The sequence below is a fragment of the Pongo abelii genome, chromosome 20 (assembly GCF_028885655.2).
Source record: "Pongo abelii isolate AG06213 chromosome 20, NHGRI_mPonAbe1-v2.0_pri, whole genome shotgun sequence".
Lineage (NCBI taxonomy): Eukaryota > Metazoa > Chordata > Mammalia > Primates > Hominidae > Pongo > Pongo abelii.
In genome coordinates this window covers 47,042,039-47,059,958 of record NC_072005.2, presented here as the reverse complement: position 1 = coordinate 47,059,958, position 17,920 = coordinate 47,042,039, and the positions used below count along the sequence as shown (strand labels likewise).

Genomic DNA, 17,920 nt, shown 5'->3' with positions numbered 1-17,920 from the left:
CCTTCCCTCTCAAGGATGAGCATTTCTAAGGCCAACCTACATAACAGGAGGCTGGAAGAGCCAAATTTGGGGAGGTCTGACCACTCAGGAAAAACCAGTAAAGGCAAAAGATGGTTCTGGGCTGAGATCCAGGAACTGCAGGGATTTTGCCTGTAGTATGGGTTTCCCCTTTGGAAATTCCACCTAGCCCAGGAGATAGCTATGCATCATCGACTTACCTGTCACTGCCAAAGCTGGTGGAATGGAAGTGCCAGGACTGGCCAGGGGCCTGCTCTGAACTTTCTATACACAAACACACAACTTACCCCTCCCTCTTTCTCATACCCAGAATTTTCTGGAACCCACTTTTGGGGTTTAGGCCAAAACAGGTGAAACCACTGGCTTTATACTCCCTCCCTCAGCCTGAGTAGCCTATGGCTTCAGGCCCCGCGGCAATCCTCCAATCTGTGGTTAACCAGAGAACCCTCCTCCCCAGCCTTCAGAGTTTAGGTTCTCTGTCTCACTGTTGGCCCAGATCACTTGGCCTGACCCACATGTCCCTTAAGCAGGAGGCTGGTAGCCCTGAAGACCACAGGCATACCTGGTACAGCCCTAGACCCTGTCCCTGAACAAGCCAGCAGCAGCCAAGAAGGCTGACAGTACGTCTTCAGAGTGCAAAGCTGTCATGGGCCTGGCTTCCAGAGAAAACCCACTTCAGCATCCTGGACAGAGATGTTAGACGATCCACTCTAGACTATAATCATTCGCCCATGGGCCACATATTTGAAATGGGTTTCACAGCTGATTTAACCAGCAAACCAAGAAAAAGACAGGCAGGAATACTGGCTGGGGTATCCAAAAGAGGTATGTATCCTCAGAGTGTTAAAATGGTATTACTGCTCTCCCTTCCACGACAATGAGTCCAACTGGGGTCAATACGGACTAAAACATTCTTAAATGCCCTGACAAGGAGGATCAGGTAAAGTGAGGCCAAGGGTTTAAAAGACAAATCTTCAAAGCGGAGAGAACACTGATTGTACACAATATGAGCTGGGGGGATAACCACGGATGGCTTTTAGACTATCCTGTGCTCAACTGTTTTGTGTAGGATCCTCATTCCTATGTGAAGGCAACTTGGTCCCTGGTGATTCCTTTCTAACAAGCAAACTACCATTCTGACAAAGCCAAACACTGTCCCCACCTCCACTCTTATCAGGAGCCCTTTGAACTCATGGTCACCAAGTACCCAGGCCTACACGTATGGAAGGCACTTCAGGAAGGCTACAAGGGCAGGGTGTTACTTAGTTTACATATTTGCTCACTCACAGGTTCTTAAGAAAGCACAAATGCAAGGCTGAAGGGAACAGAGGCTCATTCACAGATCCCCAAATATAGAAAATAAGGAGACACCCTTTGTTACTTGTGAAAGCCTTCAGGACAAATGTCAATAGGCAATGACGTTGCATAGGCAATAAACCATGTGGAACTCATTACTCTGAGACAGGAATCTGTAATGATTTTTGGGTCACTCATCCTTTTGAGAATGCTGAAAGATAGGGACAAAAAACTGTCTTTTTTTTTTCCTTCTTTTTTGTAAAAAGGATACACCTGCACCTGCATACAATATTTATGTTCAAATGCGAAGGTTCCAAGGTCCCTGATGTTAAGAACTCCACCATTAACTGAAGTGTAGGTAGAAAATATGACTTAAGTATGTACCTGCCAGTCATACGTATTTGTGAAGAGAAAATGATGGAAGCAATAATAGCATTTACCTTACAGCACTGCTGTTGGCATGAAAGCTACTCTACCTATTCTGTAGAGTATTTAACAATAATCACCAGCTACTAAGTGCCAGGTCCTGTGTTAGGGGTGCAGATGGTATTGAGATCCCTGTTTTACAAACCAAGAGATGGAGATTCAGAGGATAAAGTCAGCTGCCCAAAGGCACAGAGCTAGGGAGTAGCCGAGCTGGGATTCAAGCCCCAGTCTCTCAGGCTCGGAAATCCATACTCCTTCCATTTTGCTAAACAGTTCTTACCTGATGTTCTTTGGGGCTGCTGATGAGTCTGAGTAAGTAGGCCTAGATCATGATCCCAGTCCAGGCTCAGCTGTGTGTAGGACCATGTCATCATGTATGACAAGGTCTGACCCCCCGACTAGCACAACAGTCCATCATCATTACGGGGGAAAAAAGAAAGGGACCAGAGGGAGATTCTCAGGCATGCGAGGGGTCCCCTCCCTTCTCCTGAGGACACAATGGTCATCATTAAGTACCTGATCTAGGATATAGTTGCGTTTCTTGCGGGCAGCAATCTGGATGAGGCGGTTGAGGCACTGGGTGGCCTGCTGGATCAGGACGTCCCAGCGGCCAGCATAGTTCCGCTGTCGGCGTAGGCCCATCACCTGCGGGCAGGAATTGGTGAGGGGTGAGTGATTTTAGTTGCAGGGCAGCACTCAGTAGGTATGAGGTGAGTAAGGAGAGTCCAGTGGCTGGCCTTACCCGCATCTTATCCATGATGGCGTTGGTACCCAGGATGTTGTACTTCTTGGAAGGGTTGGAGGCTGCATGTTTGATGGCCCATGTGGTCTTGCCAGCAGCAGGCAGGCCCACCATCATCAGAATCTATAAGAACAAGACAGGGAAGGTGTTGCGGCATGGTGGTATGGCACCATTTGGCTCGGTGGTGACTGTGAGTGTGACTCTGGACCTCTTGAGCTGTGGCTGCCTCCACAAAGCGGAAGCAATAATAGCATCTACCTCACAGTACTGGTATCGGGATTCAAAAAGATCAGGCTTGTCAGACTCTGAGCACAGTGCCTGGGACAGGGTGAGCATTAAGTCAAGTGCTGGCCAGGCACGGTGGCTCACGCCTATAATCCCAGGACTTTCGGGGAAAAACAAAAAACCAAGTGCTGTCATCATTAGCATTTATAGGATTTTGTTTTTTTGAGACAGGGTCTCACTCTATTGCCCAGGCTGGCATGTAATGGCCCAATCACGGCTCACTGCAGCCTTGAACTCCCAGGCTCAAGCAATCCTTCTACATCAGCCTCCAGAGTAGCTAGAACTACAGGCACAAACCATCACACCCAGCTAATCTTTTTCTCTCTTTTTTTGGTAGAAATGAGGGTCTCCTTATGTTGCCCAGACTGGTCTCAAACTCCTATACTCAAGGGATCCTCCTCCCTCCTTGGCTTCCCAAAGTGCTGGAATTATAGGCGTTTGCCACCGAACCCAGCCCATTTACAAGATTATGTGACCCATTCCCCGCCCCCTGCAATAGCCCAGGGAAGGCTGTGTACTGGGACTGGCCCCATGGAGTGGGTAGAAGTGGTACAACTTTCTTTAAGTATGAAATAGGAACAGAGCTGCATACACAAGGACATGAACTGTATCTAATCAGTACATTTAGAATTTGGTAAACACAGATGCATCTTAAATGCCCGACTGGGGGGAACGGTGAGTTTGTAAGGCCATTAAGAATGATGTTCACTCCCTTGAAGGATTTTTAAAAAAGAAAAAAAGAATGATGTTCAAAGAGAGGTCTTTTATGTGATGGGATAAAGCTCACAAAATAATGTGAAGTGAAAAGGGCAGGGTATCATAAAGCTTATACCATAGAATCTCAATGATAAATGTTTGTGAGCATAAAACAGGCACTTAGACATTAAAAAGAACAGATGAACTCCAAAACTCTGCAAGTAAACTTATTTGTAGATGATGGCATTATGAAAATTTAAATTTTTTACTTCTTAATTTTCTATAACAAGCATAAATAACTTACACATACAAGAAAAATATTGTTTTAAGAAAAAAGACACTAGTATAGCTCTTGGAATCAAATCTTCCCAAAGGCCATTTATCTTTTGATAGCTCTGGGTGAGAGGTGGAACTTACTCAACCTCCTTCAAGAACACTCGGTGGGCCAGGCTCAGTGGCTAAAAAAGTTAGCCGGGCATGGTGGCATGTACCTGTGGTCCCAGCTACTCGAGAAGCTGAGGTGGGAGGATCACTTGAGCCTGGAAGGTCAAGGCTGCAGTAAGCCGTGATCGCACCACTGCACTCCAGCCTGGGTGACAGAGCGAGACCCTGTCTCTAAAGGAAAAAAAAGAACACTTGGTGGCACAGTGCACTCCCCAAGAAGCGCCTAGTGTCCTTTTTCTGCTGTAAGAAAAGCCTCCTTTTCCCATATTCTGGCCTCACTTAAGAAGAAGATGGAATCTTTCTGAGATTTAGGTAGCCTTTCCGACTTCAACTTAGGTCACACCAACACCCCTCACCTCACACTCAGAGCAGCTTTTCAGCTCTGAGTCCAACCCTGAGGAGCTGGGACAAAGTGGCCATTTGCCCCAAGGCTACTCACGCAGCAAGTCTGTGTGTGTGTGTGTCTCCTCTGTCTTGGCAGCAAGGTGGCCACCAATACATTCTGGCCCCACTCACCTCACATTCTGCCTTGCTCTTTGGTCCAACGGTGCCCCGGATACGCTCACTAAGGGGAAGGTGCTGGATGAAGGTAAACCCCGGGAGGACAGAACAGTAGGGCTCTGCCCTCTGTCCGAAGTTGAACTCCACTGCGCAATTCTTCACCAGGACATGAGGATAGAGGGCCTGACCCCCCAAGGCTTCCTTCTGGATTCGGAAAGCAATGCCCATCCACTTTCCATTCTTGGTAAAGGACAGTTCCACGTCATTTCCACATTCAAAGTCCTAGGAGAAAAAGCCAAAGGAATATGATTGCCAACTCTCGCCATAGGCACTGGGAGTCACACGTGGGGACAGTAGATGCAGAGAGTAGAATATGGACAGCTTTCCAGATTGAAGTGCATCCTTGCCCAACATACAGGTAAGCTGGGCAGCATCAGTGAACATCTCAGAGAATGTCCAGCCCAAAGTCCTTCTTGCCTAAGACCCCAAAGTTGGTGGATATGAAGCAAGTAAGCAGGAGTTGTTTTTTTTTTTTTTTTTTTTGAGACAGGGTCTCACCCTGTCCCCCAGGCTGAGTGCAGTGGCACAGCTAGGGCTCACTGCAACCTCAAACTTCCAGGTTCAAGCAATCCTCCCACCTCAGCCTCCTGAGTAGCTGGGACTACAGGCATGTTCCACACCTGGCTAATTTTAAAATTTTTTTGTAGAGATGGGGTCTTGTTATGTTGCCCAGGCTGGTCTTGAAATTCCGGACTCAAGTGATCTTCCCACCTTGGCCTGCCAAACTGTTGGAATTATAGGCTTGAGCCACTGCACCTGTCCTAAAGCAGGTAATTTTAAGAAGCTCCAAGTATTTGAGTCTTGTGCCTAGACTGAGACGAAGACGAAGGAAAAGGTGATCCAGTCCTGTCCTGAAAACTGATGAGGAGACAGGTGCAGTGGCTCACGCCTATAATCCCATCACTTTGGGCGGCCAAGGCAGGAGGATCACTTGAGGCCAGGAGTTCAAGTACAGCCTGGGTAACAGAGAGACCCCATCTCTACAAAAACAAACAAAAGAAACCGAGAAAGGGCAGTCTATGAATACAACAGATGAAGGAAAGCCACAGCAGGGCCTTTTCGAACTGAGTGCAGCTTGTTCAACACGTTCCCTGAGTTCGTACTCTTTCTGATACATATGTCTGCGTAATCTGGGACCGACAGAGCTTAGGGACCAGTGGGGAATGAGACAAGGACACTCTATCATAATTCAGTAAGATGACCTACCTAGAAGCAAGTTTCTGAGGAGGTTTCTCAGTTGCTTGTATATAAGCCTAGCAGTGACAGAACATCAGGTCAGATTGGCTGAGGCATAAAAGATGAGGGGGAAGTAATTCAGGAACAGCTGAAGAGCCATGCAGGGACCACATTCATTTATTCTGTAACAACTACTTATTGAATTGCTGAAGTTAGTAATTAAGATCCCCCCTCTTTTTGTTGAGACAGAATTTCACTCTTGTTGCCCAGGCTGGAGTGCAATGGCACAATCTCAGCTCACCACAACCTCCGCCTCCCGGGTTCAAGCGATTCTCCTGCCTCAACCTCCAGAGTAGCTGGGATTACAGGCATGTGCCACCACGCCCGGCTAATTTTGTATTTTTAGTAGAGACAGGGTTTCTCCATGTTGGTCAGGCTGGTCTCGAACTCCTGACCTCAGGTGATCCACCTGCCTCAGCCTCCCAAAGTGCTGGGATTACAAGGTGTGAGCCACTGCGCCTAGCCTATGATCCCATTTTAGAAGGTGGATGGCTTCAGTTCTACCATGTACTAACTTGTGGCCTTGGTTAAGTTATTTCATCTTGTTTCTTTATCAAAAAAAGGGGGGCAGGGTAATAATATTTTATACGGCCTATGTTTACTGTAACTGTTAAATGGGCTAGTACATTTAATACACAGTGAGCACACAACGAATGTGAGCTATCACTGCAAGATGTCAGGCACTGTGCTAGAAATAAGGGGCTGGGACTGAAGTGGTGGGAGGGGACATGGCCTACCTCGCCATGTGAGAGACTCTAATTTACCGCAGGAATTTGAACTTGATGCTGGTGGCAGAGCAAAGTCTCTGACTTATTTTGAATAGAGGAGCAGCCTGCTCAAAACTGTGTTTTGGAAACATTGCTTTGGCTGCAGGATACGAGAGGCTCTTTTTTTTCTTAGTGTTTTTTTCCTTTATAAAATTTATATTTTTAAAACGTTTGTTAAATATTTTTCTAAATGCCCATCTCAGAGAAGAAAAGGCTCAAAACTTGAGATTAGATAGCAGACTGAAGCAAAATACAAGGTTCAGTTTCTGATATAAAAGTACAATTTCTTTCTCTATTCAGGTGACCACCTTGGGAATTGCCCTTCAAGGAGCGACAGAAGCACCCTCCCTTGAGGAGCTTCCTCATTAACCTCCTCAGTGCTCACAGGGCGCAGCTCTGTGTCAGATGCCCTCATGCCTGTTCATCTCTAAGCATGCGCCCACTTCAAGACCATGGAGAGTGGCTGGATGTGGTGGTTCACGCGTGTAATTCCAGCACTTTGGGAGGCCCAGGCAGGCGGATCATGAGGTCAAGAGATCAAGACCATCTTGGCCAACATGGTGAAACTCCGTCTCTACTAAACATACAAAAATTAGCCAGGCATGGCTAAGGCAGGAGAATCGCTTGAACCAGGGAGTTGGAGGTTGCAGTGAGCTGAGATCGTCTCATAGCACTCCAGCCTGGCGACAGCAAGACTCCTTCTCAAAAAAAAAAAAAAAAAAAGACCATGGAGAGCAGGTATGACTGTGGGTGTTAGTTAGCCTTCCTTATGGCCACCAGCAGAGTCATCTGTCCAAAAGGCAAGTGGAGTTGTGTTATTCCTGCTGAAACACTCCTGTGTCAGTCCCAGGCCTAAAGACCCAAACTCCCGAAGCCTGGCATAATTCAGAGACTGCCATTTTTATAGCCTGGTGTCTCACACCTCTTTATGTTGTCCCTAGGCTCTAAGTATCATACTCTTCATGGTTTTCTGAAATGGGTTATTCTGTTCTCCACTTAGAAGGCTGTTTTACCTTTCTGTTTTGCAAATTGAGGACTTGAGATTTGACACCAACGTCCTCCCCTCTTGTTCCAGGAGACCAATGATTTTTACACCCCCACCAACTCCTCACCCTGAGCCTTTTTAAAGTTGTGGTATCTTCTGAACAAAGAAAACTATATAAGGAATCTTAAGACTGGATGCAGAGATGTTCTGGTTGAAGCAAGAGTCAAGGCCTAGAGTTCCATACTGCCACATACCAAAAGAACCTCATACTCTGTAAGAACAGACTTTGGCAAACACTGTCACACAGTGACAAGTTAAATTACTGCAACCTGTTTGGAGTGTAGTCTTGGTGGTAGCTATCAAAATTTAAAAATATACCTTTGACTTAGAATCTAACTTTCAAGACGGAATACAACTACATTGCTACAAGAATGCAAAATTGTATGTGCAAATTGCTCATGCCAGCACGGAAAATGTGCTCCAATGGGGAAGCAGGAGTGGCTAAATGGCACAGGAGATCCATATGTAGGGCTACAAAAAGATCTCCAAGTTACTCCAGTAAATGGAAAAAAGACAAGCCGCATTACCTGTTCCAGGAAACAACTTTCAGAGCCACTAACAGGAAGACAGGCTAAATTAAAGCAGGGTACCCAAACCCCTGCATCAGAATACTAGACAGCCATTACAGCCACTAAATACAAAGCTGCAAAAGTAACGACATGTCCACCAAAGGGAGGGACTAGGTTAAATCAATTATGATACAGTCATACAATGACTACAGACAATATAAAAGTACAAAGAAGCTCTCTTGGTAGTACCATAAAAAGATCCCCACCAAGGCCGGGCATGGTGGCTCATGCTTGTAATCTCAGCACTTTGGGAGGCCGAGGAGGGCAGATCACCTGAGGTCGGGAGTTCGAGACCAGCCTGACCAACATGGTGAAACCCTGTCTACTAAAACTACAAAATTAGCCGGGCATGCTGGCGCATGCCTGTAATCCCAGCACTTGGGAGGCTGAGGCAGGAGAATCACTTGAATCTGGGAGGCGGAGGTTGTGGTGAGCCAAGATCATGCCATTGCACTCCAGCCTGGGCAACATGAGCGAAACTCTGTCTCAAAAAAATTAAATAAATAAAAAGATCCCTAAGACATACAAGTTAAAAAAAAAAAAAAAAGATGAAACCCCGAGTACCAATGGGTTCACATGCTGGGGAGGGTATATGTGAAAAATGGGTGGGGCGGGGGGGGGTGGGTGTCTAAAAAAGACTTTACACTGTATCCCCTTTTACATTCCTTGATTTTTTTTTGGAAACCCTATTCTTGAAAAAATCAATTCACAATGATTAACTATTAAGAAACAACTTTAACTGAGCTAGATCTATATATTGTCTGTGTGGACAGGGAAAGACGGCCAAGATTTACTCTTCAATGGGAAAAAAAGGCAAGGTTTAAAACCGAACAATTTGTAGAGTATAAACACAGTTTTCATTTTAAAAATGTTTTATTAAAAACATATTGAGGGCCGGGCGCAGTGGCTGACACCTGTAATCCCTGCACTTTGGGAGGCTGAGGCAGGTGGATCACCTGAGGTCGAGTTCGAGACCAGCCTGGCCAACACGGTGAAACCCCGACTCTACTAAAAATACAAAAATTAGCCAGGTGTGGTGGTGCACACCTGTAGTCCCAGCTACTCGGGCAGCTGAGGCAGGAGAATCATTTGAACCTGGGAGGTGGAGGTTGTGGTGAGCTGAGATTGCGCCACTGCACTCCAGATTGGGTGACAGAGCGAAACTCTGTCTCAAAAACAAAAACAAAAAGATATTGAGATCCTGAAATGCAAAAAAAGGCTGAGAAACTGTTTCAGGCTAAAGGAGACTAAAAACACATGGCAAGAGAATGCAATATGATCCCAGGCCAGATCAGATCCTGAACTAGAAACTCAACTGGATGAAAGAATATTGTTGGGACAAGTGACAAAATTTGAATGCGCAGTAGATAATAGCATTACATCAAGTTTTAAATTTAATAACTTTACTGTCATTAATATCTTTACTCTTAAGAATCAGCCGGGTGTGGTGGCTCACGCCTGTAATCCTAGCACTTTGGGAGGCTGAGGTGGGCGGATCATGAAGTCAGGAGTTTGAGACCAGCCTGACCAACATGGTGAAACCCTGTCTCTACTAAAAATACAAAAATTAGCTAGATGTCGTGGTGTGCACCTGTGATCCCAGCTACTTGGGAGGCTGAGGCAAAAAAATCACTTGAACCTGGGAGGCAGAAGTTGCAGTGAGCCGAGATCACGCCACTGCACTCCAGCCTCGGCGACAGAACAAGACTCCATCTCAAAAAGAGTACACACCGACTGGGTGCGGTGGCTCACGCCTATAATCCCAGCACTTTAGGAGGCTGAAGCGGGCGGATCATCTGAGGTCAGGAGTTCGAGACCAGCCTGGCCAACATGGTGAAACCCCATCTCTACTAAAAAATACAAAAATTAGCCAGGCATGGTGGCAGGCACCTTAATCCCAGCTACTTGGGAGGCAGAGGCAAGAAAATCGTTTGAACCCGGGAGGTGGAGGTTGCAGTGAGCCGAGATAAAGCCATCGCACTCAAACCTGGGGGCCAAGAGCGAGTCTTCTCTCAAAAAAAAAAAAAGAGTATACACCGAGCCTGGCACAGTGCCGTGCACCTGCAGTCTCAGCTACTAGGGTGGGGTGGATAGTTTGAGCCCAGTTCTGGGCTGTAGTGCACTATGCCAATCGGCTGTCCACACTAAGTTCGGCATTGATATGGTGACCTCCTGGGAGTTAGGGACCATCAGGTTGCCTAAGGAGGGGTGAACTAGCCAAGGTAGGAAACAAAGCAAGTCAAAACTCTCATGCTGATCAGAAGAGGGATCACTGCCTGTGAAAATGCAAGACCCTGTCTCATTTATTAAAAAAAAAGAAAAGAAGGAATACAGACCAAAGTAATGAAGACATGATGTATGCAACCTCCTCTCAAATGGGTCAGATGAAAACACAGCTGACCCTTAACAACACTGGCTTCAAGCTGGGCAGGTCCACTTACATGTGTACTTTTTTCATTCAATAAATACACTGAAAATATTTGTGGACACTTGCAACAATTTGAAAAAACTCAGATCCCTATGACTAGAAATACTGAAAAAAAAAAAAAAAAAAAGGAAAAGTTAGGTATGTCATGAGTGCATAAAAATTGTAGACATTAGCCTATGTGTTAACTGACTGTTTATGTTATCAGTAGGCTATTAATTTTTTTTTTTTCCTCACCTCAGTAGCTGGGACCACAGGCGTGTGCCACCAGGCCCAGCTAATTCTTATTTCTATTTTTGGTAAAGACAGGGTTTCCTTATGTTGCCAGGCTGGTCTTGAACTTCTGGGCTCAAGTGATCCGCCCAGCTTGGCCTCCCAAAGTGCTGGGATTACAGGCGTGAGCCACTGCACTCAGCCAGTAGTTAAGTTTTTGGGAGTCAAAAACTATATGCGGATTTTTGACTGTATGGGGGTTGGTGCCCCTAACCCCTGCAAAGTTCAAGGGTCAGCCCATTGTTTAGGGACAAATAAACCACTTTGACCCCTTCTGTACTAAACTCATGGGGTTCTTGGTGGCATTCTCCAATATCAAACAAACTTTAAAAGTGAACCACATATTAGAAAGGTATTTCCTAACTTCAGAAACAAAGCATCAATGGAACCAATCTAGAAAAAGGATTTTCATCGTCTACACCTTCTTGTTGTACAACCAAATGACTGGCAACTGGTGTTGAGGATTCAGAGTTTGAGAGTTACCAGCTTTATAAGTAACAACAGTCCTGATCATCAATCTGAAAGAATTGCTGGGCGTGGTATCTCTGGCCTATAATCCCAGAACTTTGGGAGGTCAAGGAGGGCGGATTGCTTGAGCTCAGGAGTTTGGCGAAACCCCATCTCTACAAAAAATACAAATTATTAGCTAGTTGTGGTGGCGCAAGTATGTAATCCCAGGTACTTGGGTCGCTGAGGTAGAATAGCTTGAACTGGGGAGGCGGGGGCTGCAGTGAGCTGAGATCATACCACTGCACTTGGCATTAAAAATCTGTTCAGGCAGATATCGCTTCTCTTCAATTATACCTTAATGATGCCTGGGAACTTGTTTGTTGCCTCTTGGTTGGCAGAAGCTGCCTTTCCTGTTAACAATTTTTAAGCCAAACCTCTTTCTAAAGTTATTAAACCATCCTTTGTTGGCATTAAATTCAGCAGCTTTAGATCTTTCTCCTTTCTTTTGCTTTATGTTGTCATATATAATGACTTCACTTTTTCTTGAATTATAGCCTATAGGTATGCCTTTTTTTTTTTTTTTTTTTTTTGAGACGGAGTCTCGCTCTGTTGCCCAGGCGGGAGTGCAGTGGCGCAATCCTGGCTCACTGCAAGCTCCGCCTCCCAGGTTCACGCCATTCTCCTGCCTCAGCCTCCCGAGTAGCTGGGACTACAGGCACTTGCCACCATGCCTGGCTAATTTTTTGTATTTTTAGTAGAGACGGGGTTTCACTGTGTTAGCCAGGATGGTCTTGATCTCCTGACCTCGTGATCTGCCCTCCTTGGCCTCCCAAAGTGCTGGGATTACAGGCGTGAGCCACCGCGCCCAGCAGGTATGCCTTTCTTATAGCAACTCTGTACCTACACAAAAGCTGCAGTTTTATTTATTTATTTTGAGACAGTCTCATTCTGTCATCCAGGCTGGAGTGCAGTGGGGCAATCATAGCCCATTGCAGCCTCCTGGGCTCAAGCGATCCTCAGCCTCCTGAGTATCTGGGACTACAGGCGTGCGTCACCACACCCAGTTAATTTTTATGTTTATAAAATATTAAAAGTTTGTTTTCGCCATGATGCCCAAGCTGGTCTTGAACTCCTGGGCTCAAGCGATCTGCCCACCTTGGCCTCCCAAAGTGCTAGGACTACAAGTGTGAGTCACAGTGTCTGGCCTTGCATTTTCAATATATGATAAAAAGTGCAAGGATTTAGCACCTGCTAGCACAGCAGTAGTGATGGCTTTGGGAATTTTTTCTTTTTTTCGTTTACAGTGGTCCTTATGCCGGATTAATCTTGAAATGGCAGGCAACTACAGCTGCAGACCTCAATCTATAGTGCATATCAAGCAGTTCAAGTTTTTCTTGTAATATCATAACTTTTTTCTGCTTCTGAGCAACACTTCCAGCATCACTAGTGGCACTTCGTATGGATCCCATGGTGCTACTCAAGGCTCGTGATATTGCAGTGACACGATTAAAAAATATACAAGAATTGCGAGAGATCACCTTTTACTGTGATACACAATTTACTGAAAAGAACTGCTCACGTGAAGATGTATGACACACAGTGTTTTAAGTAGAAACCTGCAACAATTGAGCTCACCACATTAGCAATAGGAGGTGGCTTCAAAATTATTACAGTATGTGCTGGTTAATTTTATGCAGTTGGCTGGGCTTGGTGGCTCACGCCTGTAATCCCAGGACTTTCGCAGGCCGAGGTGGGCAGATCACTTGAAGTTAGGAATTCAAGACCAGCTTGGCCAACACGGTGAAACCCCATCTCTACTAAAAATAGAAAAATTAGGCCAGGTGCAGTGGCTCACACTTGGTAATCCCAGCAATTTGGGAGGCCAAGGCGGGTGGATCACCTAAGGTGAGGAGTTCAAGACCAGCCTAGCCAACATGACGAAACCCCATCTCTACTAAAAATACAAAAATTAGCCAGGCATGGTGGCGTGCACCTGTAATCCCAGCTACTTAGGAGGCTGAGGCAGGAAAATCGCTTGAACCCGGGAGGCAGAGGTTGCAGTGAGCCGAGATTGCACCACTGTGCTCCAGTCTAGGCAACAAAGTAAGACTCCGTCTCAAAACAAAACAAACACACAAAAAACAAAAATTAGCCAGGCGTGGTGGTGCACACCTGTAATCCCAGCTATTCGGGTGGCTGAGGCACAAGAATCACTTGAACCCCGGAGGCGGAGGTTGCAGTGAGTCGAGATTGCGCCACGAGACTCCAGCCTGGGTGACAGAGAAAAGAATCTGTCTTCAAAAAAAAAATAAAAGCAGTTATGATTTAATACTGTCTATTATGTTTGTTTACATTTCTCTCAACTGTGAATGGTACCATGTAGAGTCTGTGTTTGTGTGCACAAGTTTTGATAAGTTTTAACTTTTTATAATAGATTTGTGGATATTTTATGCTAGTAAATGATGAAACAGACTAGTACCTACTTATGTTTTATGCATTCATGACATGTTTAACTTTTTCTTAATCTTACCGATATTTCTAGGCTATGTCTGTTGTTTCAAATTGTTGCAAATCTCCAAAGAAGTTTCCAGTATATTTATTGAAAAAAATCTGCACGTAAGTGAACCAGTGCAATTCAAACACGTTGTTGAAGAGTTAACTCTCTATGTGTATGTATACCATAAACATGAAAACGGTAAAGCAAATGTGGCAAATGTTAGAATCTGGATAAGGCCCTATGAGAATTCTTTACTCTCAAGCTTTTCCCTGAGTTTGAATTTATCTCAAAGTTAAAAAAAGAATAAGGGGCCAGGCGTGGTGGCTCATACCTGTAATCCCAGCACTTTGGGAGGTCGAGGCGGGCAGATCATCTGAGGTCGGGAGTTCGAGACCAGCCTGACCAACATGGAGAAACCCCGTCTCTACTAAAAATACAAAATTAGTTGGGTGTAGTGGTGCATGCCTGTAATCCCAGCTACTCAGGGGGCTGCGGCAGGAGAATCGCTTGAACCCAGGAGGCGGAGATTGTGGTGAGCCGAGATCGTACCATTGCACTCCAGCCTGGGCAACAAGAGCGAAAAACTTCATCTCAAAAATAAATAAATAAATAAAAAAGAAGAAGGACGAGTACGTGTGTACAAATATGAAGGAGGGCAAAAGAATAAGCTTCAGAGGATGAATCCATCTGGGTGGTCACTTCCTCTGGGGCCTTACGGCACATTTTACAAACATCTAACTCCTAATGTTAACAGTATTAAGTGGTATTTACTGAGCACTTACTGTGTGTCAGGCATTATTATAAGTGCTTTTAATGGATTAACTTAATGACTCCACACAAAATTCTGAGGTAGATGCAAAGATTCTCATTTAGAGGGAACTGAAAAACAAGTAGGGTAAATTGCCCAGGGCTTGAATGGAAGAACATAACTGGGTCCAGGGAGTCCAGCCCAGAGCTGACAGCCATATTGCACAGCATGGTGACTGCTGGTCACTGCTCTCAAAGACTGAAGTATGGCAGCAGCAGCTGTTCTGTTTTGCATCATCTCTACTCTTCCAGAAGGCAGTGCATTGTAGGAAGCCTGGCTCAACCAATGTGAGATGAAGAAAGGGAGAAGTTTTGGGATAAGATGATGCCAACATGGGGCAAGAGCCAATACCACTGCCTTCAAGAGCAGACAGTCTATTTCCTAGCAATGAAAGATAAGAAATTCCTAGGTTTGTTTAGAAAATGTTACTCTGGTACCTAGGAATGGAGGAAGGCTATGCACACCTGAAGTCCCCAAACCTCTTCAGGGTGTCATCTGAAAACTTTGCACACAAGACCAGAGGAGATAGAATGACAGAATTTCCCACAAAATGACAGTAAACATTCCAGTCTGTCAAGCAGAGACAAAGAAGTATGGCGAGAGTGGCTGGATATGGGGCAGACAATGGATAGAGGTATCCTGAAAAAGACGTCTGTAGCCCAACATCTGGTTCTGCCAACTCCCACAGGCTGCTAGCACTCACCGCAAAGCAGCCAATCACATCGTTCTCTGCAAACTTGTCTCCGTAGTTTTCAAACCGGCTATTGGTGGACTTCTTCCCAGTGCCTCCATAGCCATAGGAGAAAGGCTCTTCGCCTGACGGAAGAAATAGGCAAAGGCAGGTTAAACCTGCGATGGTCATAACAGCCTCAATGGCTGCCACATACTTTTTGAAGAAAAAAATCATTTTCTTTACTGGTTTTATTAATCAGCTGCCTTTTTAAAATAGGGATGGGGAAGGGTGAAAGGAAGCCCTTAATGATGTAGAACTTGAAGGGCTTGATGGGTTTCATTGTCCAGTCTGGGAGTAGGAGCTCAACTGAATTACTCTGCACAGAAGGGAGAATTTGAAAAGAAAGGGAGGAAAGGAAGACAGGAGCTGGGATGGAGGAGAATGGCTGTATGCTCAGATGCAACCCTTCCTTGTGACACCCAATATTCAGTCCAGTCTACTCGTGGTAGAAATCAGTGAAGGGGCTGGATTTTGCTCCTGGAGACCATGAGGACTGACCCCTGGGAAAGGTACTGGATTTCCTCAGGATACAGAACTGGGTGCTGAAGTGATATGACTGAGAGATCCCAAGGGCTCTGGCTGACACCTGAGTTAGAGATTCCTGGCAGAACCCAAAGAGTATGCTGCTAGAAAAGCAGGGGCTGACAAGCATGAATGCCAGGGCTGGTTCTGCTACAAACCAGCTATGTGACCCTGGATATGGTGCTTGACCCTTCTGGGCTGTTTCCCCATCCCTATCAACTGCCACCACCTACATCTCAAAATGGAGACAGAAATAAGATGAGATGACCTATGAGTCGTAAATAAAAAGTGCTAACACATATGGAAATGAAAACTGTATACTTTTTTTTGTGTGTGCTAACATATCTACCTTTTTGAGGAGGTACCAATTTATGGGGTACATGTGCAATTCTGTTACATGCACAGATTGCATAGTGGTCAAGCTTTTAGGGTGTTCATCACCTAAAAAATGTACATTGTATCCATTAACCAATTTCTCATGCTCCTCCCCCTTGCTACCCCCTAACACTTCTGAGTCTCCATTATCTATTATTCCACTCTCTAAGTCCATGTGAACACATTTTTTAAACAAACACTTATGAGTGAGAATATATCTACTTTTAAAGATTAGTCTTAAGTGGTCAGGCAATTATGGACCAGGATAATGGCTCAAGTGTTAAAACAGCAAAAATTTGCAATAAATTTAAATGAGCTACAGAAGGGGACTTGTTAAATAATGCAACTATAAAATGGAAAATTATGCAGTAGTCAAAAAGCTGCAGTTATTTACAAATATATGCCCATCATACATTAAAACAAGGCTATACAAAGTAGTCCTAATGTGATCCAGTTTGAATATGTACAAAAAAAAAATGTCCAGAAGACTACAAATGGAATGTTAACATTGGTTAGTTTATCTCACAGGTTTAGGAAGGATTTTCATTTTTCCCTTTCTGTATGGCCTGAATTCTTATAAGCAACACATATTATTTTCATAATTGGAACGTTTGTATTATCATAAACGGAAGGCAGAAGGTGTCAGCATTGGTCAGAATAATCAGTCACTTGGGACTAGAAGGTCATTGAAGCCTGGGGACCTGCAAAATTCAAAACCTTTCAATAGGCAGCCCCTGCCCCTCTCTCAACTAGCCCTGGCCTCACTGGTCTCTGCTCCCCTTTTTCCTCTAGGTTAGGCTCCAGACAGAAAATAGAGACAGAACTTAATGGAGCTTGGGAACTTATTTGCAGCTTGGTTTAAGGACAGGAGACACTGATCCTTTTTACAGAAAGGGAATAGATTCCTAAAGAGAACTTTGAAACCTCTCCTAAAAGATGAAGGATAAGAATTGATTCTTCAAAGAAAAGTTGTTTCATGACCATAGTCCTCTCAGTTGAATACAGCATGACAGAGACAGTGGCATATACCTAATCCTTGTACCTGTTCCACTTCAGCCTAGTTCTATTCTAAGTCTGACGCTAGAAAAGGAAGCTTAGGAGCCTTGAAAATCCAAGGGTAGGGACAGTCACTCTATTCTCTGGACTGCATAGCTGACCCCTCCTTACCTAGCTGGGTGCTGCAGGAGTCCAGGGACCAGCCGATACGGACCACGTGGGGGTCAGGCTCTGTAGACGGAAGGTGCTTCACAGAGATTTCCTCATTGATCTGAGGAAAGAGGACAAAAGGGCTCAGGGTTGCTTCTCTGGAGGCCGTAGGTTATGAGCCAATATAGGAGGGAAGCATATCAGGCATTAAAAAATAGCAATGGCTTTTCTTGCTGGAGAAGAAGCATTTAAGCAGCTCTGAAAAGCCTGCTGAACCGAAGCCAGGGCCTCCAAAGGGATCAGTAGAGTACAGGGCCACAGAGACAGGCATTTCAAAATACAGTTATCTTTTAGTGTAAGAGACTCTTGTAACATCTGGTAGAAAGATAAACTGTTATAGTGTCTTTAGAGGGCAATCCAGAAGTCTCTATCAAAACCGTAAATGGCTGGGGATGGTGACTCACACCTGTAATCCCAACACTTTGGGAGGCCAAGGCAGGAGGATGGCTTGAGGCCAGGAGTTAGGAACCAGCCTGGCCAACATAGCAAGACCCCATCTTTACAAAAACATTAAAAGAAAAAAACAACAAAACCCCGTAAATGCAC

The 17,920-nt window shown here is 45.1% G+C and overlaps 1 protein-coding gene across 14 annotated transcripts in view; it reads right to left on the bottom strand.

Moving 5' to 3' along the window:
• The window catches only part of HNRNPUL1 (heterogeneous nuclear ribonucleoprotein U like 1), a 44,327-nt gene that overhangs the window by 10,341 nt on the left and 16,066 nt on the right, over window positions 1-17,920 (bottom strand). For all 14 annotated transcript variants that reach the window (XM_054540468.2, XM_024236501.3, XM_054540465.2 and 11 more), the window contains exons 6-10: window positions 17,336-17,435; window positions 15,242-15,354; window positions 4,424-4,690; window positions 2,483-2,605; window positions 2,257-2,385 (exon numbers count right to left, since the gene is read on the bottom strand). In XM_054540468.2, coding sequence (XP_054396443.1) covers window positions 2,257-2,385; window positions 2,483-2,605; window positions 4,424-4,690; window positions 15,242-15,354; window positions 17,336-17,435 — 732 coding nt within the window. The remainder of the gene's footprint in view (window positions 1-2,256; window positions 2,386-2,482; window positions 2,606-4,423; window positions 4,691-15,241; window positions 15,355-17,335; window positions 17,436-17,920) is intronic.